This window comes from Lithobates pipiens, unplaced genomic scaffold (assembly GCF_037356315.1).
Source record: "Lithobates pipiens isolate NorthernLeopardFrog02 unplaced genomic scaffold, aLitPip1_a1.2 Scaffold_23, whole genome shotgun sequence".
NCBI lineage: Eukaryota > Metazoa > Chordata > Amphibia > Anura > Ranidae > Lithobates > Lithobates pipiens.
The window spans coordinates 304,316,118-304,343,789 of NW_027507785.1; the positions used below are offsets into that span (position 1 = coordinate 304,316,118).

Consider the following 27,672-nt stretch of genomic DNA (forward strand, 5'->3'; position numbering starts at 1 on the left):
GGCAGTGGTAGCTCTCCTGAGAACCAAAGGGATTCGTCTACATCACTACCTAGACGACCTTCTGTTGTTGGCTCAAGACAAGGATCAACTTCTGGTACACAGGAAGCAGGTCATCTCCACCCTACAGGAATTCGGGTGGATCTTGAACTTGGAGAAGAGCCAGCTGGTCCCATCTCAGCGGCTGGTGTTCTTAGGGGCCCTATTCAACACTGTCAGAGGCACCATCTCATTGCCAGAAGAGAAGTTGTCAGTGGTCAGGGACAGAATCCGTCCAGCCCTCTCTGCCTCTCATCTCCAGGCTCTCCAGTGCCTGAAAATTATAGGCACTATGGTAGCGACAATTCCGATGGTGAGGTGGTCACAGTGGAGGATGAGGCCCTTTCAGAGGGGTTTCCTTCTTCAATGGTCAGGCAGCAAAACCCAGCTGATTCGGATCACCTTATCCATGAGGAATTCCCTTCTGTGGTGGCTCCAACGGGAAAATCTCTGCAACTGCCATTCCATTCTCCCCATCTCATGGGTCACCATAACAACAGATGCCAGCAACAGGGGTTGGGGCGCCCACTGTCTGGCGGAAATGGCTCAGGGCACCTGGATTCTCCCCTCCAGAGGGACGGTGTCGAACATCCTGGAGTTAAGGGCAGCCTTTCAAGCTCTGCTAGCCTTTCGGCATCTGATTTCAGGAGCCTCGGTCTCTCTCAGGCTAGACAATACCACAGCAGTGGCGTACATAAGAAGGCAAGGGGGTACCCGAAGTCTATCCCTTCTCCAGGAGGTGGAACCGATCATGACCTGGGCTCAGAGGAACTTGAAGGATCTGACAGCATCTTATGTCCCAGGGATTCAGAACGTTCAGGCAGACTTTCTTTCCCGGATACTTCTGGACAACAACGAGTGGTCTCTCCACGAGGAAGTGTTCAGCTGGATCCTGACAATGGGGTTCTCCCCAGAAGTCGACCTGTTTGCCTCCCCTTGCAACAAAAAACTAGAGAAGTATTATTCAAGGTACAGGGATCCTCAAGCCTACGGGGTGGATGCCTTGACGGAGAAATGGTGGTTCCACAAGGCCTATGCCTTTCCCCCAACTCCTATTATTCATCAGTTCCTGAGGAGACTCAGGTCAGAGACAGCAGAAGTGATAGCCATAATCCCTTATTGGCCCAACAGACCCTGGTTTCCGCTTCTGATGCTCCTCAGTGTCAGGGATCCAATTCCTTTACCATCCAGGCCAGACCTTCTGTCTCAAGGGTCGAGATTACATCCTTGCCCGGATCACCTGCGCCTAAAGGCTTGGTTTTTGAAAGGGGACGGTTGAAGGCTTTAGGCTGTCCTGAAGAAGTCATTCCCACTCTTCTTAGTGCTCGAAGAAGCAGTACTAACCGGGTATATGAGAGAATTTGGGCGAAGTTTGCAGATCACTTGTCTTCAAGATCCAGTTCCTGTAATACCCTGACAGTCCGGGACGTCTTAAGCTTCTTGCAATCGGGATTGGATATCTCCCTTTCGGTTAGTTCTCTCCGGGTCCAGGTTTCAGCAATTTCAGCCTTTTCCGGAGTCGCATGGGCCAATCATCCCTTGGTCCAACAATTCTTCAAAGGAGCAGTCAGGCTTAGGCCACAAAGGAAGCCTAGATTCCCCAAATGGGATCTTCCATTGGTTCTAGATTTCTTCTCTCAACTTGACAGAACGCTCTCAATCAGAGAATTAACCCTTAAAACCTCTTTTCTGGTAGCCATAACCTCGGCGAAGAGAATCTCCGAAATTCAGTCTCTAGGTGCAAAGGAACCTTTTCTCACCTTCTCTCCAGATAGGGTGGTCCTAATTCCGATGTTGGGGACAAATCCCAAGGTGACCTCTGTTTTCCATGAAAACCAGGAAATCACTCTTCCTACCTTCAATTCTGCTGGAAGTCAAGATCCACATCCACTCGATTTGGGAGTTACTCTAAAACAATATCTGGATATTACAGCTTCTTTTCGTCAATCTGACTTCCTCTTCGTGCTATTTAACGGGAAAAGTAGAGGCGCCAAGGCCTCCGTTAGATCCATCGCTGCTTGGGTGGTTCAAGCAATTCAATGGGCTTATAGAGAGAAGGGCTTGGCTCCTCCTGAGGCGGTTACAGCTCACTCTACCAGAAGTCTCTCAACCTCATGGGCGGCTTCACGCCACGTTGCACCTGATGTAATCTGCAGAGCGGCCTCCTGGTCTTCTATTCATACTTTCATGTCTCACTATTGTGTTGAGCCAGCTTCTTTATCCTCTGTTGATTTTGGTTTGAAAGTCCTGTCGGCCGACAGTGTTAAATAAATCTTTTGTTCAGCATTTTTTGCCCACCCGGGTGTGTTTGGCGAGTTATTTCCCACACGTTGCTGCCATGGAGTCTGTCAGGAAAATGGAAAATTCCTATCAAAATACTTACCGTAATTTTCCTTTCCTGATGGACTCCATGGCAGCAGGAGTTCCCTCCCAAAATGGCTGGAGTAGGCTAGTTACCGAACACGGCCAGGGGCAGGGAGCAAAGATTTATGGGAGTAGTGTCCTATGGGTAGTGGAGGCGGGACTTAACCCACACGTTGCTGCCATGGAGTCCATCAGGAAAGGAAAATTACGGTAAGTATTTTGATAGGAATTTTCCATTTTTTTCGCAGAATTTTCGGTCTTTTTTCTTTTATAGCACAAAAAATAAAAAACTGAGAGGTGATTAAATACCACCAAAAGAAAGCTCTATTTGTGTGAAAAAAGGACAAATATTTCCTATAGGTCCAGTGTTGCATGACTGAGTAATTGTCATTCAAAATGTGAGGGCACCGAAAGCTGAAAATTGGTCTGGTTATTAAGGGTGTTTAAGTGCCCAGTGGTCAAGTGGTTAATAATAGAGCTTGCAGTCAGTAGTGTTAGGAGATAGTGCGTGCTGTCTGCGTGCTCTGTACCCAGTACATACGGCTATAATATAGGGCAGGCCCCTACTTTCAAACATCCAACTTACAAACATCTCCTACTTGCAAACGCAAGGAGACAGCAGCAAGTAAGATGAAAAAAGATGGACGACAAAACAAATTATACAGGGGTGATAACCCTTCCCTATGTTTTCCAAAAAGCTTAAAAATCGTTTTTTTGACTGGAGCTACACTTTAAAAATGTACCGGTTGAAAATGAATAAACAGATTCAACTTAACACAACAAACCTACACAGTCCCTGTCTTGTTTGCACCGCCTGTATACTGCTGTTCTGAGTATATAGGGCCTGGGGGCCACACGCATTTCCTTTTTTTAATATGGGTACGGGGTTCCCCTTAATATGCGTACAAGACCCAAATAGGCTGGTAATGGGCAGGGAGGGCTACCCATGCCATGTTTCTCAATGATTTTCAACCATATTGCAGGAACCAGATATAACATTAAAACCGCAAGCAGTTTTAAATGGTGTTATTTCCGTTTTATGTCATTTTGTGCAGGGACTGTTCTAAACATGGGAAACACGTGGCACTTCACAGGCATACTACAGACACCCCCCAGGCACCATATTTAAAGGAATATTTCACCTTTTTTTTTTCACTTTAATCGTCATTAAAATCAGTGCTCCCGCCAAAACTGCAGTTTTTAAAACTTTTTTTTGCATTGACCCATGTCCCCTGAGGCAGGAGGCAGGTCCCCAAACCCTTTTTAGGACACTATCTTGCATATTAGCCATTAAAATTAGCACTTTCCATTTCGAACGTTCGAGTCCCATAGACTTCAATGGGGTTCTAACGTTCGTTTCGAACGCGGGGGTCGTTCGCAAGTTCTGGTGCGAACCGAACCGGGGGGTGTTCGGCTCATCCCTAGTGCTGAACACACTAGCTTGTTATATCCCTGATTTTTTTCCCAGCAGTTGGGAAATTATATCTTCTCCTGGGGTGGATTTTCTATAATGGTTACTGCTTGGGCTTGCAGGAGGAGGCAAAGACACACATTACAGTTGGAAACCACTAGAATCTTTCAAGATATAATAGGCCAAAAGGTGTTTCAGCCCACCAGTAGCCACCATACCGAAATAGAGTTAGTTTTAAACACTTAAAGAGTTCATTTTTTAGACAACAAATATACTATACATAATCTTACTTTAGATTACTTTGAAAATACTCTTTTATACTAAGTTTGTAAATTAATATTTTTCAAGGATACAGAATTATAGTATTTATTTATTTTTTGCATTTCAAAGGAATATAAATATATAAATCACCACAATGCCACACGGTCCATGCGTCCAAGTCTACATTACATCTGGGACAATGGAAGAGTCACTCCATGCGTTTGAACACACCAAAACCAAGACAAAGAAGGCATGCTGTAAAGCTGAGAGGAACATCTCAGATCACAGTCTATACTCACCACCTTCCTCTTCATTCTCACTACCTAGGTCATTTTCTGCCTTAGGCTTATCTTCATCCTTAAGATCTGAAATTCCACCTTCTTCATTCTCTATGGGGTTTCTAAAGCTGGTTTCAGTGTCATCTTCTGCTTTCTCCAAGTCTTGTTGACCATCATCACCTTCCATGTTGTCATAAACGTCCGGATCATCTTCATCAATGGCTGTCTCTTCCTTCTTGCCTATCAAATCCTCCAACTCTGGTTCCTTCGCTATGGCTGTTTGTTCATCTGGCTCAGGAAGTTCTTCTGATTCTCTTTGCACTTCTTTTTTCTTCTTAACATCCTCTGCCTCATCCTCTGCCTCATGTTCACTTGAGCTACTATCTAGAGAACTGTTGGATGAATAGGACTCTGTGTGTTTCCTATCTACAATGGGAGAAAATTGTGAAATTGTAATGTAGCTTTAGTCTGTAAAGAAAATATGGTCATATCTGCAATGCCTGCAAAAAGGGTGGTGAAATCCATCACCATGTACTACTCTACTCATAGACAGCACTGAAAATCCTTATCCCCATTTATCTGCTTTAACACCCAGCTCTGATGTTTCAATAGTGCTGTCGAGTTGACTCATATGCTGGATTTCTATATTTTCTGGAAATTCGATCGAGATACCCCACCAGAAATCCCAGTTGATCCGAACTACCACAGCTTTTATAAAGCAAAGATGTTGTTGCATTCTTCATGATGTGTGCTAAATATCTGGAAGATGCAGCTGCAATCCAGGAACATTATCTTCAAAAAGTATTATACTCACCACTCTAGCAGCCCGTGTCTCTAACCTTCCCTCTCTACCAGTGCAAAAGACTACGTCATTCTCTAAGCCCCTGTACACACGGTCGAAGATTTCGACAACCAAATCTGTCGGATCTTGCCTGTCAGATTTTTCCCGTCGGATCTTGTCCGAAACTGTTGCATACACACGGTCGGACTAAGTTGTCGAAAAATCCGATCATTCGGAACGTGATGACGTAATTTCGTTACGATGGGACTACGTTCAGGCTAGTAGCCAATAACTTTGATGTAGGAATTTGATCTGAGCATGCATGACACTTGGTCCGATCAAAATTCTCTACACATGATCGGAGTATGTCCGATCGAACCAGTTGGTCGGAAAATATTTCCAACAAGTTGAAAAATTGGGTCCGACGGATATTCCGCCGTAATCAGTCCGATGCATACCACACACAGTCGGATTATCCGACAACATGGTCCGATAGGACACATTCCGACGGATTCTCCGACCGTGTGTACAAGGGCTAAGACAACCTCAACAGATTGACCGTCTACGGCTACGCCATTTGTCATAATGCAGTGCTGTACCATGTTGAATCTCTGATTTGACTCTTCCGGTATTTTCTGTGTATGGGGGGGGGGGGGGGGGCACAGACTCTGCCTCTTGCAGAACAACCTGGGTTGTCTACCCGTACCCTAGAGGAACCTTTGAAATAATTTTCAGATTTTAGGGTATTCCCGGCTAAAACCAATTCTTCAGGGGTTAGTGGGAAGAATGGCCCCTTACATAGTAATCAGAATGTCCCCCTTACAGATAGTTAAAACGATCACTGGTGTCATGCTGCTGATGTTACCAAATGGCCTTGGCCCTGGAACTAAGCAGATATCATCAAATGGGAGGCCAATCAGCCACAGCTAAAGGAAACCCCCAACAACCTCTGGCGGAACCATTGGATTCCACAGAACCCTGGTTGAGAATGGCTGCTCTAAGGCATTCAACACTTCTTGCAATGCTGGATGCTCGTGCCCCCCTCAGTTCCATTCTCTAACCTATGTGTCACTGCTGTGAAGGGGCCAAAGGAAAGAACCACAGTGAGCACCACAGAACCAGACATCCAACATTTCTAGAAGTTCCAGCTACCAAGGCTGCAACACTTGAACAGAGGGATGGTTGTAGACACAGGCCACTGGAGAACTGATTATATTACCTTTTCTATTGCAGAATTAGGACCCTTTTTATATGATTGGAGACTTGTCAGAGGCTCTTTAAAGTGAGCTTGTATACTGCCTATGCAACGCAAAGCAATAGATTATTTCCCCCTCACCAGTAGCACATACTCCTCTTTTCTTTGCTCCCCAACTGCTCCATCCAGCTGCTGGTAGCAACAGAAGTCACCATGTGTAAGCTATGAGTCAATCAATTGCTGGCTTACACAGGACTAGAGATGTTCTCCATGTGTTGATGTTATGAAGAGTGAGTCACATGCGTCTTCCGGTCCATAAGCCCGGGTTGTTTTCTTTGCTGAACATAGTGACAGGGTAGTGAAGGAAATGTATCTGCTGCTTGGGAGGGGGATTAAAGCAAACCTGGTGCTTTGCTCTGATTGGGAAAATCGTAGGTTTGCTTTTAGGCTGAATGATAGATAACAGAAGTTCAACCGCCCCCAGGGAACATTCACCACTAAAATTTCTGAGACATATAGGTATCTTCTGGGTAATGTAACACACTTCTGCACATCCAATTTTGAGTGTAGTTTCCCTTTAACGACAACTTACATGACTTGAATGGACACTTGAGGACCAGTTTTGCATTTGTCAAGTGGGATTGAGTTATACAATGTGGAAACAGTTCGTTTTGAAAAAGATGACTGTGACATAACCAGACAAAATAAAATTAAGTCTTTACACATTTTATATGATGACTTTTCGAGTAAAAGAGCTTCCTTCGAACCTCTATGTTGGTCCTTTAATGAGTAAGGTGGCAACATTGACCAACAAAAAAACTTGGGAGGTGGAACCAGGTTGGAATATTAAAAGAAAACATCAGAATCTGTTCATAACTTTGGCTGTCTATGGTTGTTTTGAAATGTACTTTTTTTATTAAATGTTACATCTGCTTATGTCTATTTGTGACCAGTTTTGTGACCAATTTACTTTTAAAGAACCTTTATACAAGTCACCGTGGAACTGTAATGGTAGTCACTGGTGCAGTTATAAATGTTTTATATATATATATATATATATATATATATATATATATATATATATATATATCACTAATGAAGAATTATATATTACTCATATACATATGTAATTATCCCAGTGGCACAAAAAATAAAAATATGTACATACTCCATATAACACAATATCCAATTAGTGCTCCTTTCCACCTGTGGTAACTTCTGTGCATACACCTCCACTAACGAGTTCTTGCTTATGTAAAGCACTGAACATGTTTGTAAGTAGTAATGGATATTGTGTTATATGGAGTATGCATATATTTTTTATTTTCTGTGACACTGGTATAATCACATACAGTATGTAGATGATTATATGTTTATAACATATTATTAGCACTGCACATATAAACATTTTTAACACACTGACACCATAGGGTGCCTGATACAGCAGCTTTCGGCAACTTGGATATATAAGCGCAGGTAGATAAGTATTGTCTATACCTGGTGGAGAATCAAATTATTACTGTACAACTGGAAATGGGTGCATAATATCCAATGAGCATTGGTTATATTATGCTCTAGTAACCAATGATATATAAAACATTCAACACTTTGAAACCAATAAAATGGATCCTACAGTATAGAATCAACAGGTGGCTTTAAAGGGTAATCCCACCATTTCTCAACCAGGGTAACATTTTCCTGGGGTACTGTGAACACACAGGATGCAGTTTGCCTTGGATCAGCATCATGCTCTGCATTGGGGCAGGCTGGCCACTAGAACCATAACTACCAATGAAGAGCTAGGGGCAGGAGACGCAGGTGGAGATTTACTAAAACTGGTGCACACAGAATCTGGTGTAGCTCTGCATAGAAACCAATCAGCTTCCAGGTTTTATTGACAAAGCTTAACCCCCCTAGCGGTAATCCCGAGTCTGGCTCGGGTTAGGAATTTGCTGATAGAAGTGGTAACCCCGAGCCAGACTCGGGATCGCTTCGCTGGATGCTGGGAGGACACAGGGAGACTTAGTTACCTTGTACCCTGGATCCAGCGATGTCCCCCCGCGCTGTGTGATCGAGATGTCCTCCGCTCGATTCACAGTGCCGAATGCCGCCGAGCTCCGTTCCCTGCGACGTTACGGCGCACAGGAGCGGAGAACGGCGGCAAATTCAAAAAAGTAAAAATACACAAAACACACACAGTACTGTTATCTTACAGATTACAGTGCTGTATTAAAAACACACACCCCCTTTGTCCCTAGTGGTCTGTGCAGTGCCCTGCATGCACTTTTATATTATAAATACTGTTTTTTCTGCCTGGAATTTGGAGATTGCCCATAGCACCCAAAAAGTGTCCCTTTTTCAGTGTTTTTGGATTTGATTACATTATTGAATCATTTTTAGTATTCTTTATTATATTATAAACTTTATCATACCCGGGATGTCTGCTAGACTCTGGTTTGAACAGATTTAAGAAAGTTATTCCTAAGAATTACAGGACTACAAAATAAAACGCCAAATTCCCATGCAAAATAATTGTACCACTTTCAGCACCTAAAACCGGATGGAATCATACCACCAGGGAGGTTAATTGAACAATCTGAAGTTACTCTGCACAGCTGCACCAGATTCTGAGGCCACCAATTATAGTAAATCTCCCACACAGTGCCCTGTCTGCACCATAGCAATAAATGATGTTAATGCAGGGCAAGCAACATGCAGGAGAATACAAAGTGCACCTTCGTCCAGCCCTGCTCTGTCTCCGGCCCTCTGCCATGCTGCTGCTGTAAGGAAAGGGTCTGAAGGGAAGAGGGGACTCTGGGATTGGGGACCCTTATGTATAGGGATGCTTCTGATGCATATGAAGGCCTCTGATGTGATGAGACCTTTCGATCATGGGGGGACGCTATTGATGTGATGAGAGGTGGACTCTGACGTGATGATGGGGGGATGACTCTAAAGTGATAGGGGGAACTTTGATGTAAAGGCAGGGCTTTTGATGTGATGCTATTTTCATCAAGACAGTTATGTGCCTTGTCCCAGGCTTACGTTCCCCATTGATGGTAAATAACGTTTACATCATGGGTGTTGAGATTCTGCGTACTTCTAAAGGGTGCTGTTACTGAAAAAGATTTAGAAGTGTTGGATTATCCTAACTAAAACTGCCATTTTTCTTTGCGGTGTATGGGTAAAGGACAAATCACGAATGCGCTCCTTTAATTGCTTGGGGACCCTCTTCAACAGAGTTTGAAGCTCTGCAAGAACTGCATCACACACTGTTGGATTTTCCTTTAGCATATGTTATTGACTTCACTACAGAAGAAGATGAGGGCCTGTCTGCATGGTCAGCCAGGGCTTGCCGTAATGTTGCCACCATGCATCCACCCATAACAGGAAAATCTCAAAATCTTACAATATACGATACCTTAAATAATGTATACATTTATTCTAGCAAGGTAAAAAATACTGTATTTTATGCCCAAGCAGTTCAGCAAGCACAAATCATAGCAATATATATTTGCAACACAATTTTCCTTACTCTATTTCCAGCCATGATTATAGATATTCAGTTAATGGATAATTAAAAAAAAAAGTAGGCTTAATCACAGGAGAAGTGCTGATTGTGGAACATGCAGATTTAGCCGACTTGGGAAAGACAATTTAAGAAAATGACAAGTCGGAGGCTCGATTAGCCAGAAAAATTAATTTTTGGTCAGCGACCGCTCTGTCTCAAACCTGGTTTCTTCTTGCCGCCGTTTGGTTGATGGTTCCTCTGTTGTCTATAAAGAGTTTGGATTTTGATGGCAGCTGAATTCATTTCCTCGTCAGCTACGCTAAGTTTGCCTATTCAACATGGAAAAGACAATATCAAAGGCAGCTTCTGAGTTCAAAGGGAAGATGATTTATTGAAGTCAGAGTGTGTACACCATTCATCATTAGATGTATGCATAGTGAGCCAGGAAAACTGATAGTCTATGAAAAAAAGAGGTCAAAGGGCAAGAAAAGTGCATGCTTCTAGGCAGGGGAATATTCCTACTGCATATTAAAGTAACACTGTTGATTGGAGCACTGTGCAGGGGGCATGTAGGACTGCTGGAGACCCAGACTGCTGCTCCAGATTGTACATTCTTTATTTATAAGGACTCGCATTGTGCATTGTATAGCAGGTCATGGTACACAGTGCCATAGGATGCAGATCAGTAAATCTAGAGGGTTACATTTCACTTTAAACAAATTATGAAAATAACACAATACAGTGAGATTTCTTTTGTTCTTAGTGTCATGCATCAGTCACTTCTCTCTTGACAGTGTACTTGGCGTTCTATCTGCAGGTGCAGGCAACAAGTGCAAAGCTAGTGCTGTAGTTTCCTATTAGAGAGCCCAGCATGCTCTGCAAACAATGGATCATAAAAGAACTCTGAAATTAAAGGGGTTGTAAAGGTACACGTTTTTTCACCTTAATGCATCCTATGCATTAAAGCGGGAGTCTGCCGGGAGTCCGCTTTTTTTTTTTTTTTAAAAGCCAGCAGCTACAAATACTGCAGCTGCTGACTTTTAAAATAGTGACACTTACCCGCCCAGCGCGCCCGCGATGTCGGCATCCGAAGCCGATCTCTCGATCGTCTCTCGGGTGCTGCCGCCGCCATCTTGGGTATGGGAATCAGGAAGTGGAGCTTTTCGGCTTTCGGCTTCATTTCCCGGTTCCCTACTGCGCATGCGCGAGTCGCGCTGCGCAATAAGAATGGACCCGCTGCCTCTGGGATCTGTGTGTTTCCCAGAAGGCAGCGGGGGACTTTCGGAAAGGGGCGTAATCTATGCTGCGCTCGCCCCCGATGTTCTCTTCGCCACTCAGTCTGGCCGTTGATTGGCTACAGTGGATGAATTGAAAGAAGCGCAGCCATTGGCTCAAAACTGCTGTCAATCACATCCAATGATGCGGTGCACCCTGGGGTGGGGCCGAGTGATACAGTGAGCGGCTATAGCCGCCGGATGTACCATGGGAGCGCGCCCGCAAGAACTAACCACCATGCAAGAGAGCTGGCATGAAGGTGGTTAATTCTTGCGGGGAGGAACTGAAACAGCCGCCGAGTGACCCCAGAAGACCAGGTTCGGGGCCACTCTGTGCAAAACGAGCTGCACAGTGGAGGTAAGTATAACATGTTTGTTATTTTTTTTAAAAATGGATGAATTCGATGTCATTTTTATAATATTCATAATTTTCTAAGGAATAACACATTTTCAGAACAATTTGGATCGGTCGAAAAATGATCACCTATGTGAATGCATATGGGGTACATAGTAATCCTACTCATTCACCAAAAATGTGTAAAAAGTGAATAGACAGTACACAAGTTTTTGTCAATTCCTTTTATTGCAAGAGCAGCTGCTCCAGAGCTTAGTAAATGATCGGGAGCTCTGCTGACTTCCATCATCCAATCATGTACAGGCAAAAATGTTTTTTTTTTTCTTGCATGTGACTGGGTATTCTTTATAAAGTGAAGCTTTACCTCATTTACTAAGCTCCGGAGCAACTGCATCTGCTGCAGAGTGCAACTGCACGTTGCAGCGTGTCTAGTTGCCTTTAGTAAGTCAACCCTAGTGAGTCTCTGTCATCAGTAGGGATGGTCATTGGCACCTGGGGAGGAAAGGTGGGCAGGTTTGGCAGCACCCGGGGGGTTCTTTCTCTGCTACAGTGGTTGCATAAACAGAGGCACAATGGTACTTGTTGCTTTCTTGTTTAATAACATGTCACTTTGACATCACAACTTTCCGCATCAAAGTTTTAGAAAAACAAGGAAAGCTTGAACGATTCTGAAGTGAAGTCAGTGCAGCAAAGTTAAAACCAATAATTTTGCCTCTTTATAAAACGCACAAATTCACCGTGTGTGAAACGCCTCGTCGCTGTTTACAAAACACCCAGTCTTCCCTCTGGAAGTGAGATGTGTATTTACAGGCAAAGCCGAACTTGGCCTCACGAAACTCCATACCCAGGAAGAGGTTTTGAATACATTTCGGTAATGATAGATTTAAATAGTAAAAAATACAGAAACCGACCTTGTTTATGCTCTTCAGAGTCGCTGTCACAGTGCCTTTCCCTTTCATCTCTGTCGCTGTCAGAGGCCTCGGGCTCCGCTTTTGATGGTGTGCTCCTTCCCGGCTCTTGGTCTAAATCATCTTTTTCATCATCTGAAGATGACTCTGACTCTTCATCCACTTGATCATCAGCCTGTCGATCTTTATTACTCTTATTGTCAGGTTTGTATTCTTCCGCTTCAAAATCTTCATCATAGTCTGCCAAAGGTAGAGGGAAAAGAAAAGACACAAGATGCACTCAAAAAGAAAAAAAATTGCTTCTTTTACAGGATTTGAAGATAATCCTTGTTTAAAGAGAACCAGCCAGTTAGTTAAAGCCCAACTCCAGAAACCCCCTCTTGCGGTGGAGCTGCGTTTGCACTGCAAGGTTTAACTGCTTATTTAGACTAGGGATACCAAAATTAGGCACTTTTATTTACCTGATCCTCTGCCCCCCTGGCAGATGACGCTTACCCGTGTTCCAGCGGTGGACTGGCCCTTGGCATCCTCATGTCTAATGCAGGGTCATGGTCTTAAAGATGTCAGGACCTTAGACCCAGGGCTGGGACAAGGGGTGGGCAGAAGGTATGACTGCCCTCGTTGCAATGGTTTACTGGGGGCACCTTCCTTCTGTTGCAAGGTTGACAGGAGTAGTGACAGCGGCAGTGATTTTGACAAGCAAGTGACTGCAGGTTGTAGGATCCCCTAATCTTGCACATCATGAGCGGGGAGGGGGGGGCGCAGTTTGGAATCTTTGCCCTAAATGCTGGGTGACCTTGTCCCGGCACTGCTTAGACCACTTGGGAAGACCAGTCTAGCAGTGTGGAGGAGCAGAAGATTCAGTAAATATGTATATCTACTATTCTATGCCCCTTAGACCTGAAGGAGTGGTTAACTCTTGCAGCGCTGGTGCACTACAGGAAGCACTTTCACGTTTCCTGGAGTCTAACTATAAAGTTTACCTCGAAAACAGATAAACTTTAAGTGTTGTGAAAGCTGCAAAGCAGCCAAATGGGGTTGTAAACATGCTGTTGCTGTGCTTTGCAGCCAAGGCCAAGTCAAAAATTATACCCCGTGTCACATTTGGTGGGCAGTACCACTGTCAAATACAACCTTTTCAAGTGAGAGGGGCCACACTGCAACAGCCTAGGTAATTTCAGGCTTTTCAGGGTCAAAATAGGCAGTGAGGAGACAACATATATTTTCCTAGCTGTCTGTCAACCTCCCTCTAAAAAGAAATACACCACAGAGGGTGGAAAAAATGGCTGCAACTGTGAACGAAATTGTAGGGATGCATGTGACATTCAAGTGATGATTGGTATTAAAAGACCCAAATTGTGCCAAGAAAACATCCTCCACACCATTAAAATGCCCGCCTGGGGGGGGCGTGACCGGAAGCGGACCTGCATGGACGCTTGCTGAGGTAGCTCTCTCATCAGCCCAGCTACACAGGCACAAAAGGGGGACAATCCGCACCCATCCGATGGGGAGATCGAGGGCCACCCGATCCACGACTAGCAGGCGACCCTCCGCCGTCCCTCCGGGGCCCGCAGCGGACCTCCGGACGTACTTTTCGCCGCCAGACGCTCCGGCCGGCGGGCCTCCCAAGATGGCGCCGACCGCGCCGGAGGCGACGCGCCAGGCCCCATCCCCGGCCTCGAGTATGAGGAGCGGACATCAAGCGGAGATCGGGGCGGACGGGACGCCTCCTCCATCCAGCGCAGCCGACCGGACCCCCGCAGCGGTGAGTGACACCCCGCTCCCGCCCGTGTATCAGCCCACCAGCCTAGGCCCGAGGCCTACTGCGAGGCCCCTCAATCCGGGCGCATGTGAACCCATCCCCCCACGGCATACAGAGCAGCGCGCGGCCCTGGGGGATCTGAGCCCGCTGCGCTGGGGCCAGAGGTCCCCTCCACGCAGGGCGGCCAACTGGGAGCAGGACAGCGGGGAGGCCTGGGGGATGGCAGGAGGCCGCACCAGGCTGGATCAGAACTCGGGGTACCTGGAGCATGAACCCCCTTCCCCTCCTACGGACACGCAATGCACGGGGAACCTCCCTAGGCTGCTGCGGGCGACATCGGACCCCCTCCTCCCCACTAGTTCACTGGGGTCCCCCCCTTCCATTGAGGACACTGACTTCCCAGCCCTCCCCCCTCCGGGAGACCCACTGCCATGGCCTCGGCGGGGACGTGGGGGAGTGGCGGAGCCCCGAATGGACGTAGGGGTCCGGTCCCCACCACCCAAGTCCCAGAGACTGTCCTCCACGTGGGCTCCTGGCCCACAGCGACACCGGAGTGGCTCCCCGGCCCCTGTCGGCTGTAGAACAGGCTTGGACCCGTATCGGGAAGTGAGGCAGACCCGCACGACTCCCCTGCAGTCACCACCTCCTCAGCCCGGGGTGTGGGACTCTCACATCGGGCCCCCCCCAGACTCACGGGAGGCACACGGACCCCATGGTTCTCCACAGCCGCCCCTTCTGATTCCTACTGGGGATGACCCTGGAGGGCCCCCCCCGCCCCTACACCCGCAGTGGCAGCAATACCTACAAGCAATCCCCACTAAGGAGGACTTTAAGCAATTGATAGAAGATGTTAAATCAACCTGTCGCTCGGAAATACAAATGTTGCACTCCGGTCTCAAGCACTTAGCGGATCGGGTCGAGATGGCCGAGGAGGAGATACAGGAAACTAAAATCGCGATCCACAGGACCCAAGTACAAGGGGCCGACCATCGAATGCTTCTGAGGGACATGCAGCGTCATGTGGAGGACCTGGATAATAGGGGGCGTCGGCATAACATACGGGTGAGGGGGATTCCAGAGGCGGACGGACCGGAAGATCTCCAGATTATCCTGCAAGAAATATTTAATAACCTTCTTGGGGAACCCCCCACCCAGTTTATTGAAATGGACAGAGCTCACAGGGCATTGCGCTCTAAAGGCGCGACTTCTACCCCCAGGGATGTCATCTGTAGAATCACTTCGTTCCACATCAAAGAGGACATAATGAGACAAGCCCGCCTGGCCCGGGTGGTGAACTTTCGCGATATCCAAGTCCAGCTCTTCCCAGACCTATCCTGGCTCACACTGCAGAAGCGCAGATTGCTTCAACCGTTGCTCCGCACGTTGCAGGACGCCCATATCCCGTACCGCTGGGGATATCCGTTCGCTCTCACAGCCAAACATCAAGGCAAGACAGCAACCTTGCGGTACCCGGAGGATCTCCACTCCTTTTGTGAGGATCTTGGGCTTCATCCCCCCCAGTTGCCGGACTGGGATCTCGTGGCTGCCCAGCCTTCCGCACCCGCCCTGTGGCAGAAGGTCCCCTCCCGCCAACGCCCTCGCAACCGGGAGGCACCTAAGAAAACGGCCCGCCAAGGAAAGGGCTGAGGCTATGTAAGGCGGCAATCTTTGTGTACTCTCTTTTTTCTCCTTTTTTGATCCCGTAGGCCCGCGGGGCGCAAGGGATCGTGGCCCGTTTTGTTTGTTGGTTGGCCGATGGACTGATGTCCGGACTCTCCGAACTTGCCTTTTTTTTTTTTTTTTTTCTTTCAGCCCCAAGAGTTTCCGTTTTTTATTTGTTTTTTTTCTCCCCCTATTAAGTGCCTTCATGTTGAGTTATGTTTTTCTTAAGGCTGATGTATCTGAGAGATTGAGATCATGGGTCTTTCTCAGTCTCTGAGTCACCCCCCTTCTACCCGGATGCATTGGTGTTACATCCGGGATTTTGGGAACTGCCTGGCGACTGTTGTCGCAGGGGCGTTTCCTCAGCTCCCCCCCACCGTATGTCAACGGCCTTATCTACGCCTCCTGATGGGGGGGGCTGGACTCCCATGCGGCCGCCAGGCCCGACCCACGGGTTTGGGTTCTGGTGGCCCCCTGGGAATCCGATTGGACCTGAGCGATCTGCCTGTTCATGGTCTCCTATGGCTTAATTTTGTAATGTACAGTGGTTGTCTATTTGCTGTGTATACCTTTATTTACGATACTAACCTCTTCTCTCTCTCTCCTTTTCTACCTTTCCCTTTCCCTCTCCCCTCCCTGTTCTCTCACCGTGTCATGGCAGGTGGGCAACGTGGAGCCCTTTCCCCAGAACGAGCAACCTCCTGGCTCCTGGCGGTCGTCCTACAAGGTGGAATATGGGTAAGTCCCCACTTATACTGTTACCCCCCTGACATGACTAATGGCTAAGATTTTATCCCTTAATGTCCATGGACTGAATTCTAATGGGAAACGGCATCTGGCACTTAGGGAATTCAGGCAGTCAGGAGCGGATATAGTCTTTGTCCAGGAGACACACTTTGATAAGGGGGGGTCCTTTGCTTTCGCCTCTAGATATTTTCCCTTAGCTTACCTATCCTCGGGCCCTCACAGGAAGGCCGGCGTGGCCATCCTGATACGTCGCGGAGCCCCATTTACCTACCTCGATCACTATGGTGATCCCGGGGGAGGCTTCTTGATTCTTAAGGGCAAATGGGGTTCACAGCCGATCACTCTATGCACCCTGTACGCCCCCAATGTCCGCCAACATAGCTTTCTTTCCAAACTCCTGTCCCGTCTGTTCAAGTCGGATCATGGTTACTTAGTGGTGGGGGGTGATTTTAACCTGGCTCACTCCGCCATTGCGGACCGTTTGGCGACAACGACCCGACCTCCCTCTGCTAAAGCTCTTAGGGATTCGAAACTATTCCGCCAGCTGACCCGTAGGCACGCTCTTTTTGACGTCTGGCGGGCCCTCCACCCGGCGGACCGCCAGTACACGTTCTACTCGGCCCCGCACCAGTTGCACTCCCGCATAGACTACTTCTTTACTAACAATTCAACGCTGAGAGTGGCCCGCCGAGCCCATATCCTGCCGATCTCATGGTCGGACCACGCGCCGATCCTGTTAACACTAGATCTAGCGGCCCCTGTAATTAGACCCTACAATTGGAAACTTAACACCTTTCTCCTACAACATTCCCCCTCACAGGCGGAAATGGCCTCAACCCTGAAACTCTACTTCACTGAGAACGCGACCCCGGACGTTACTCTCCCCACTTTGTGGGAGGCCCATAAGGCGGTCATCCGCGGAAAGTGCATGGCTCTTTCTTCTGCTTTAAAGAGGGATGCAGGGGCCGCTAAACTGCGGACGGAAAGGGAACTGGGGCAGTTAGAAAGGGATATGCAGGCTTCTCCTTCGCTACGACTTCTCCGGAAGATCACTAGGCTTCGCATGGTGCTTAAGGACCTCGCGCTTCGCCGGGTAGAAAAGGCCATTCTGCGGGTTAAGCAGCTATATTACGACAGGGGCAACAAGGCGCACTCTCTTTTGGCGAGGAAACTTAAAGATAAAACCCTCCTATCCACTCCACATCAGATTAAAACTAAAAACAACACCGTAGTCTCTCACCCTAAGGAGATAGCAGACACATTTGCGAAATTTTATGCGGAGTTATACAACAGTGACGACATACCCAGTGCTCCCTTGTCGGAGGAGCTCTCCCAGAGCATGCGCCAATACTTGACGGACAGTGGGATCCCCCGTATCCGAGACCTGGATCTGGCCTCCCTGAATATGCCCATCACGGAGGAGGAAATAGAGCTGACCGTCAAGTCGCTACCGGCTCATAAATCCCCGGGCCCGGACGGTTTACCCTACGAATACTACAAAACGTTTCTGCCCCTTCTGCTTCCTTACTTGAGCAGACTGTTTAATGCGTTTCTCTTAAATACCCCGGTCCCTTCCGATATGCAACGCTCCTTCATCACCCTGATACCCAAGCCCGATAAGGACCCCATTCTCTGTGCCAATTATAGGCCCATTGCACTCCTAAATACAGATCTAAAGATCTTTACGAAGCTCCTCTCCCTCCGGCTCAATAGGGTTCTCCCCTCCCTCATCCATAAAGATCAGGTGGGATTTGTCCCTCTTCGCCAAGCCGGCGACAATACCAGAAGGGTCATAGATTTAGTCGACGTGGCGAATAGGGGGGGCACCCCGTCTTTGCTTCTGAGTTTAGATGCGGAAAAGGCATTTGATAGACTGGGGTGGCCCTTCCTGTTCGCTACGTTGCAGCACATGGGGATGAGGGGACCGTTTCTGCGGGCCATACGCCACCTTTATTCCAACCCGTCCTCCCAGGTTAAAACCCCCTTCGCCACATCCTCGGCGTTCTCGGTATCCAATGGCACGCGCCAGGGCTGCCCCCTATCGCCTTTACTATTTGCTATCTGTGTGGAACCCCTGGCGGCGTCCATTCGGCGGAACCCGGATATCAGGGGCGTCCCGGTTCGGGACAGGGAATTTAAGGTGTCCCTGTTCGCGGACGATGTCATTCTCACCCTGACCCAGCCCAGAATATCCCTGCCTAACCTACATAGGGAGTTGGACCGCTACAGCGCCCTATCGGGCTATAAAATTAATGCATCCAAATCGGAAGCCCTACCGGTAAATATCCCGCCCCAGGAAGTTGAACATCTCCGAACCACCTTTCCGTACCACTGGAAAACCGATTCCCTGAAATACTTGGGGGTACATATAACCCAGACCTTTGAATCTCTGTATCAGGCAAACTTCCCGCCCCTATATGGTGTTATTAGGCAATTACTTTCCCAATGGCGGAAGCACCAGATCTCCCTCTTTGGTAGGATAGCTTCGGTGAAAATGACGATTCTCCCGAAGCTCCTCTACCTTTTCCAGACCCTTCCTATCCCAGTACCATATCACCACCTGAGAAAATTACAGGCGGACCTGCTTGATTTTACGTGGAATTACAAGCGTCATAGAATCCCCCGCTCGGTCATGACAGCCTCTCGCTCGGCCGGGGGACTGGCGTTTCCGGATCTTGTAAAGTATTTCCAGGCAGCTCAGCTCCGGGCAGTGACCTCTTGGTTCACCCAGAGGTCGTACAACAGGTGGACGGAAATTGAGAAGCTCTGGATGGCTCCAGTGCATCCTAATAGTATGCTATGGAGCGCCCCAGCGTTGACTCCCCGGACCCAGCTGCTAGGATCTATGTCCCATCTACAGTGCCTATGGCGCAAGCTTACTAAGATCTATGTCTTGTCCTCGGACAAATCGCTCCTGACGTCCTTCCTGTACCACCCTAAGATGCCAGACAGTCTGACGTATGCGATGTCCCACCCCTGGTCGTCCCGAAACCTCTTCCATCTGGGGACCTTAGTGGACCCCAGATCACGGAGAATGTTGTCTTATGCTGATCTTCAGTCCAAATTTGACCTCCCGAGACAGAGCTTCTACAGCTATCTGCAGATACGGCACTTTGCCCAGACCATATCCTCTGACTTGCGATTCTCCCCTCCCTCCGCTTTTGAGACCATAATCCTAGAGGGCATGGCCCAAAGAGGATTGATATCAGCTATATATAAAATCCTTAATGCACCCCCGTTAACTTCGGCATGCAGACATGCTTACATGCTCAAGTGGGAGGAACAGCTGGGGGAGGAGCTAACGGATGAGCAATGGCAGACGATATGGTCCCAGGCCTCGAAAAGCTCTCTATGCACACTCTACAGGGAGAACGCGTACAAAATTTTGTTTTTCTGGTACATGACCCCAGACGTCCTTCACGCCATTTACCCTACTACCTCTGACAGATGCTGGAGGTGCTTGACCCACAAGGGCACGTTGTTCCACATTTTCTGGCAATGTCCCCTGGTGGTTCCCTTCTGGGAGGGGGTCCGGCGCCTTTTGTCGGATCTCTTGGACCGGCGGGTGGTCCTGGATCCTAAGACCTTCTTGTTGGGCATCCCTTTCCCTAAATTGACGAAGTCCCGCAAGACATTGTCACGACATATCCTGACAGCGGCGAGATGCCTAATAGCACTACATTGGAAAAGGGCACTGCCCCCCGCTCTCGGAGCACTCCATGCTAGAGTTCAGGACGTGGAGTTGATGGAGAGGATGACCGCCAGGATACGGGACAGGCTTGAGGCCCATGATGTGGTCTGGAGCCCATGGAACCTACGGGAGCTCCGGAGGTGAAAATGCCGCAGGGACCACACACGGTGACTATACCCCCTACCTTTCCTTACCCCTCCTTCCCCACGTTCCCCTATCCCTCCTTTTTCTTTTCTCTTCTCTTTCTCTCCTTTGCTTTTCTCTCCTCTCATCCTCCTTACCCCTCTTACTTCCTATCCTTCTCGTCTCTCCTCTTGTTCTTCCTCTCTCTCTACTGCTTGGTACTCCTATATCTCTCTGCCAGTCTCTTTCACCCTTTTCCTCATGGCTGGTGTTCCTATGTGCCTTGCTGCTCCTCTAGCACACTACTTCGTAGATGCTGCTACTCATGAGAGGTTAATACTGTTGGTAGCTGTTTATGATCGGGTGAGGGGCTACCCTACTGGACCCTAAGGTGGGCAACACCACTTGTTGATTAACAGGGTCGGCCCGATTGTTCGCGGGGGGCCCCCCCGGGCCTGGCGGTTGCCGGCCCTGGGGGGCCTACTGGAATGGGCCACTGGTTGGGTGGTCCCTGCAGCCCTCTCTTCTCTGTTCTGACTGTTCTACTATGTTGTAGTAATGCATGACGTGTAATGCACTCTTTGAATATAAATAAATATATTATTTGAAAAAAAAAAAAAATTAAAAAAAAAAATGCCCGCCTGGACTGTTGACCCAAGGCAGATTGGGTCCATGGATTCATGGCTCACACCCAATTCTGACCCTACCATCTATGTGCCTCAGATGAAATCAAGATCAGATCAGACTATATATTTCCAGTCAACTGTCCAATTTTATTAAATCTGTGTTCACTGCAGCCTCTGTTCTTGGCTGATATGAGTGGAACCCAACACGGTCTTCTGATGTTGTTGTCCAGGGGTGTCCAACCTGTGACCCACAGGCCACATACGACCCAAGATGACTATGAACACATATACGGGCCGAAGAAAAATTTTACAGTGTCTCCTTTCTGAACTTTTCTAAGTTTTATCTTCCCAAAGAAAAATCTCCCACTCTTCACAATCACGCCTTATTCATGTCATCAGTTTTCAGCAGCACTTTTGTTTGTGAGAAACTATTTTCAATTATGAAGCACATGAAGGGCAAAATTAAAACCAAAATATCTGATGAACACCTTGAGATTTGCTACTCCATCCATCCATCCAACCAGATATTAATGCATTCGTTTATGGAAAACTGTGAAATATCGCACTCATTTTATGTTGCTCTCCTTTACAGTGCCTTGCGAAAGTATTCGGCCCCCTTGAACTTTTCAACCTTTTGCCACATTTCAGGCTTCAAACATAAAGATATAAAATTTTAACAAGTGGGACACAATTGTGAAGTGGAACGAAATCTATTGGATTTTTGAAACTTTTTTAACTAATAAAAAAATGAAAAGTGGTGCATGCAAAATTATTCAGCCCCCTTGCGTTAATACTTTGTAGAGCCACCTTTTGCTGCGATTACAGCTGCAAGTCGCTTGGGGTATGTCTCTATCAGTTTTGCACATCGAGAGACTGAAATTCTTGCCCATTATTCCTTGCAAAACATCTGGAGCTCAGTGAGGTTGGATGGAGAGCGTTTGTGAACAGCAGTTTTCAGCTCTTTCCACAGATTCTTGATTGGATTCAGGTCTGGACTTTGACTTGGCCATTCTAACACCTGGATACGTTTATTTGTGAACCATTCCTTTGTAGATTTTGCTGTATGTTTGGGATCATTGTCTTGTTGGAAGATAAATCTCCGTCCCAGTTTCAGGTCTTTTGCAGACTCCAACAGGTTTTCATCCAGAATGGTCCTGTATTTGGCTGCATCCATCTTCCCCCTCAATTTTAACCATCTTCCCTGTCCCTGCTGAAGAAAAGCAGGCCCAAACCATGATGCTGCCACCACCATGTTTGACAGTGGGGATGGTGTGTTGAGGGTGATGAGCTGTATTGCTTTTACGCCAAACATATCGTTTTGCATTGTGGGCAAAAAGTTCGATTTTGGTTTCATCTGACCAGAGCACCTTCTTTCACATGTTTGGTGTGTCTCCCAGGTGGCTTGTGGCAAACTTTAGACGAGACTTTTTATGGATATCTTTGAGAAATGGCTTTCTTCTTGCCACTCTTCCATAAAGGCCAGATTTGTGCAGTGTACGACTGATTGTTGTCCTATGGACAGACTCTCCCACATCAGCTGTAGTTCTCTGCAGTTCATCCAGAGTGATCATGGGCCTCTTGGCTGCATCTCTGATCAGTCTTCTCCTTGTCTGAGCTGAAAGTTTAGAGGGACGGCCAGGTCTTGGTAGATTTGCAGTGGTCGGATACTCCTTCCATTTCAAAATGATCGCTTGCACAGTGCTCCTTGGGATGTTTAAAGCTTGGGAAATCTTTTTGTATCCAAATCCGGCTTTAAACCTCTCCACAACAGTATTATGGACCTGCCTGGTGTGTTCCTTGGTCTTCATGATGCTCTCTGCGCTTTCAACAGAACCCTGAGACTATCACAGAGCAAGTGCATTTATACAGAGACTTGTTTACACACAGGTGGATTCTATTTATCACTATCAGTCATTTAGGACAACATTGGATCATTCAGAGATCCTCGCTGAACTTCTGGAGTGAGTTTGCTGCACTGAAAGTAAAGGGGCGAATAATTTTGCACGCACCACTTTTCAGTTTTTTATTTGCTAAAAAAGTTTAAAATATCCAATAGATTTCGTTCCACTTCACAATTGTGTCCCACTTGTTGGTGATTCTTCACAAAAAATTAAAATTTTATATCTTTATGTTTGAAGCCTGAAATGTGGCAAAAGGTTGAAAAGTTCAAGGGGGCCGAATACTTTCGCAAGGCACTGTATAATAAAAAATATTACAAAAAACAATGTTTATTACTCAGATTAGCTATATCATTATCTATATATTACATATCAGTGATCGTTAACTTGTGATCTGCCCGAATTTTTCTGCTCATCAGTGAACCTTATCGTTATTGTATTTTATGTGGAGCCCAAGACAATTCCTCTTCTTCCAATGTAGACCAGGAAGGTCAAAAAGTTGGACACCCCTGGTGTAGTCCATCCTACTTTTTTGCTCAGCAGTTGTATAAAGTGGTTATTTGGGTCACTGTGGCCTCTGTCGGCTCTGTTGGATTTCTGTCCTTAGAACTTCCATTTACAGGCATATCCCACTTTTAAGTACACAATGAGGTTTATTTACTAAAGCTGGAAAGTGCAAAATCAGGCTCACTTCTGCATAAAAACCAATGAGCTTCCATGTTTTATTACCAAAGCTTAATTGAACAAGCTGGGGTTAGAAGCTCATTGTTTTCTATGCAGAAGTGAGCCTGATTTTGCACTTTCCAGCTTTAGTAAATAAACCCCATTGTGTACTTAAAAGTGGGGTATGCCTGTATTAGATGTTTTTTGTAAACTCTTAGGCCGCGTACACACGGGCGGACTGTCTGCCCAACTTAGTCCGCCGAAACACATTTGAGCGGACAGTCCGCTCGTGTGTGGGCTTCAGCGGACTTTTTCAGCGGACTGTCTGACGAACAAAGTCTTACGGAATTTCCGCAAAACTGTCCGTCCAAACTTGGTTTGAGCGGACAGTCCGCCCGTGTGTGTGCCAGTCCGCTGTACTTTCGAAATGAGCGGACTTTTCCCGCCCGGAGAAAAGTCTGCTCATTTCGAGCGCGTCTCCAGGTAGGCGGGGCCCGCGAAGGAGACGTCGCGGGCCCCGCCGCCTGGTATGGACTTAAAGGGGAACCCCAACGCCGCAAAAAATCGGCGTGGGGGTCCCCCCCAAGTCCACAACAGACCCTTGTCCGAGCACGCTACCCGGCCGGCCAGGAAAGGGGGGCGAGCGAGCGCCCCCCCCCTCCTGAGCCGTACCAGGCCGCGTGCCCTCAACATGGGGGGTGCCTTGGGGAAGGGGGGGCCGCCCATGTTGATGAGGACAAGGGCCTCTTCCCGACAACCCTGGCCGTTGGTTGTTGGGGTCTGCGGGCGGGGGGCTTATCGGAATCCGGGAGCCCCCTTTAATAAGGGGGCCCCCGGATACCGGCCCCCCACCCTATGTGAATGAGTATGGGGTACAATGTACCCCTACCCATTCACCTGTGAAAAAAAGTACAAAAAAAAACACAACACAGGGTTAAAATATTTTATTGCACAGCTCCGGGGGTCTTCCGTCTTCGGGGGTCTTCTCGCCCGGACTCCTCCGCTATCTTCTTGTAGCTCTTTTGCTAGTGGAGGAGTCTGGCTTTCTTCCTCCCCGCCGCCGGCCTCTTCTCCCGACTTCGGGGGTCTTGTCCCCCTCTTCGGTTCTTCTGCCGGGCCACCGCGCCTTCTTATAGCTCTTTTAGAGGCGGTGGCCCGGTCTTCTGTCGCCGCCGCCTTCTGTTGTTCTTCTTCTTCTTCTTCTTCTTCTCCTCCAGGAGATGTTGACACGACGCTCTCTCCGGCCGGAATGCCAGAGCCGCGCTGCGCTGCCACTTATATAGTGACAATGGGGCGGTGTCACATGGTATATGTCACATGGGTTGGTCACATGGTGACCCTGCCCCCTTACGATGTCATAGTCCCCATGTGACATCAACCCATGTGACCAACCCATGTGACATATACCATGTGACACCGCCCCATTGTCACTATATAAGTGGCCGCGCAGCGCGGCTCTGGCATTCTGGCCGGAGAGAGCGTCGTGTCAACATCTCCTGGAGAAGAAGAAGAAGAAGAACGGAAGGCGGCGACAGCGACAGCGGCGACAGAAGACCGGGCCACCGCCTCTAAAAGAGCTATAAGAAGGCGCGGTGGCCCGGCAGAAGAACCGAAGAGGGGGACAAGACCCCCGGAGCTGTGCAATAAAATATTTTATCTCGTGTGTTGTGTTTTTTTTTTGGTACTTTTATTTTACAGGTGAATGGGTAGGGGTACATTGTACCCCATACTCATTCACATAGGGTGGGGGGCCGGTATCCGGGGGCCCCTTATTAAAGGGGGCTCCCGGATTCCGATAAGCCCCCCGCCCGCAGACCCCGACAACCAACGGCCAGGGTTGTCGGGAAGAGGCCCTTGTCCTCATCAACATGGGGACAAGGTGCTTTGGGGTGGGGGGGCCGCGCGGCCCCCCCTTCCCCAAGGCACCCCCCATGTTGAGGGCACACGGCCTGGTATGGCTCAGGAGGGGGGGGTGCTCGCTCGCCCCCCTTTCCTGGCCGGCCGGGTAGCGTGCTCGGACAAGGGTCTGTTGTGGACTTTGGGGGGACCCCCACGCCGATTTTTTTCGGCATTGGGGTTCCCCTTTAAGTCCATTCCAGGCGGCAGGGCCCGCGACGTCTCCGTCGCGGGCCCCGCCTACCTTGACACGCGCTCGAAATGAGCGGACTTTCCTCTACGTGTGTGGGCGAGTCCGTTCATTTCAAAAGTTGGGCGGACTTAGTATGGCGAAGTCTGCCGTATTAGTCCGCTCAAAAAGTGCCGTGTGTGGGCAAGTTCGTTCATTCAAAAGTTTGGGCAGACAATCCGCCCGTGTGTACGCCGCCTAACAACTGTTGTATGTGAGAATCCCAGGAGATGGGCATTTACAGAAATAATGAAACCAGCCCATCCGGCACCAAGAATCATGCCAAAATAAACAAGATCAATTTTTTTTGCATTCTGTTTTTTTTTTTTGTGAACAATCACTGAATCTCCTGACCTATCTGTAGGATTTTATCCACACACATCCACGTCATTGGCTGACTAGATAATTACATAAATAAGCAGGTGCACAGATGTTCCTAATAAATTTCTCAGTGAGTTAGCCAATAAAGGGACTCAGTGGGACCCCATTCACACCTGAGTGTTTTGTAGCTCGAATACCTATTATTATACCCAATATGATATTCAATGTATTTCAAGGATGGCTGTTCAGATATGAGCGATGGATGCATGTAGAGCGGCAGCTGATCTAAAAGTTGCATGAGCAGAAAGTAGCCTAATTCTGAGGCAGAATAATCCACTTTTGGCCCCACAGAGCTGGGAGTTACTTAAAATGCCAAATCAAATTGCATTTTTTAAGCATTTTCCAGTCTTTTTTTTTGTGTTTTAACCTGTAAGAACTGGTCTCCTTCCTCTAGTGCTTACCATTTTCTAAAACAAAAACATGGTATATCCAGGAAGATTTTTTGACAGTGCACCTATATATTTTGCCGGGGCAGACATACCAAGTGTGCAGACTATGCAGCTCCACAAGGGTCCCTCTGGGAGTTTGGAACCCATGGTGGAGTTCAGTGTATCAAAAAGACAACTTTTTATTTGCATATGTCTATCTCTCCAGATATACAGAATGAATAAATATTTGCCATTGGGCAGTGCTTGAATGCCCTAAAAAAAGTCTCACACAGGGAACCTTTAATGACTATATTCACCAATGTATATAAATTTGTATGCATGTTTTTCAACTTCCTATTTAGCTAAAAAAAAAAAAAAAAAAAAAAAAAAAGAAAAGAAAAGAAGAAATAGTATGACAACACTGCCATCTGTAGGTAGCAACAGGTACTGCAAATTGACCTTAACTTGAACCTGTGAGTATAAGAATTGGGGAGCTGCCCCTGCTGGACTGTTTTTAAAGGTTAATTTTCTGGGACACCGCTGCTGCAAGCACGCAGACAGTGGAGTCTAAAAAAGTCTGAGCTCCAGTGTGCTCCAGCTCATTGACTCTCTAGGTCTCCGGTGATCAACATGTGGACCGCTGGCTGTCTTTGTGCGGACCACTGTGTACCTGTGGGGCACCTTGATGGATTTTGCAAAGTGGCAGCGGGGTGCCAGGTGTTTAAACGCTCTGCATTCCTGCACCTGGCATTGAAATACACAATACTCTCAGGTGAGCAATTATATCTACTTATGCCGCGTACACACAGCCGGACTTTCCGGCAGACTAGGTCTGAAGGAATCAGTCCGTCAGACAATCCGATCGTGTGTGGGCTAATCCGATCGTTTTTCATTAAAACAATCAGACGGACCTAAAAATAGAACATGTTTCAAATCTGTCCGACAGACTCAATTCCTATCAGGAAAACCATTCATCTGTATGCTGGTCCGATGGACCAAATACGATGCAAGGGAAGCTATTGGCTACTGGCTATTGAACTTCCTTTTTTAGTCCCGTCTTACATCATCACATTCAAAACTTACCAGCTTTCGAACGGACTTAGTCCATTCATGTGTGGGCAAGTCCGTTCATTCGGAAAGTCCGCCGGAAAGACTGTCGGACCTAGTCTGCCGGAAAGTCTGGTTGTGTGTACGTGGCATTACAGTACATGTCTTGGATGGGGAGAGGGGGCATATGGCTACAGCGTATGAT

General features: G+C 47.6%; 1 protein-coding gene across 6 annotated transcripts in view; it reads right to left on the bottom strand.

Annotated features, from left to right (window-relative positions):
• Positions 1–27,672, bottom strand: part of LOC143926583 (uncharacterized) — a 203,830-nt gene that overhangs the window by 63,338 nt on the left and 112,820 nt on the right. For 3 of the 6 annotated variants that reach the window (XM_077450456.1, XM_077450455.1, XM_077450454.1), the window contains exons 11-13: positions 12,378–12,614; positions 10,059–10,166; positions 4,372–4,776 (exon numbers count right to left, since the gene is read on the bottom strand). In XM_077450456.1, coding sequence (XP_077306582.1) covers positions 4,372–4,776; positions 10,059–10,166; positions 12,378–12,614 — 750 coding nt within the window. The remainder of the gene's footprint in view (positions 1–4,371; positions 4,777–10,058; positions 10,167–12,377; positions 12,615–27,672) is intronic. The other 3 variants (XM_077450457.1, XM_077450458.1, XM_077450459.1) reach the window with 3 other exon arrangements.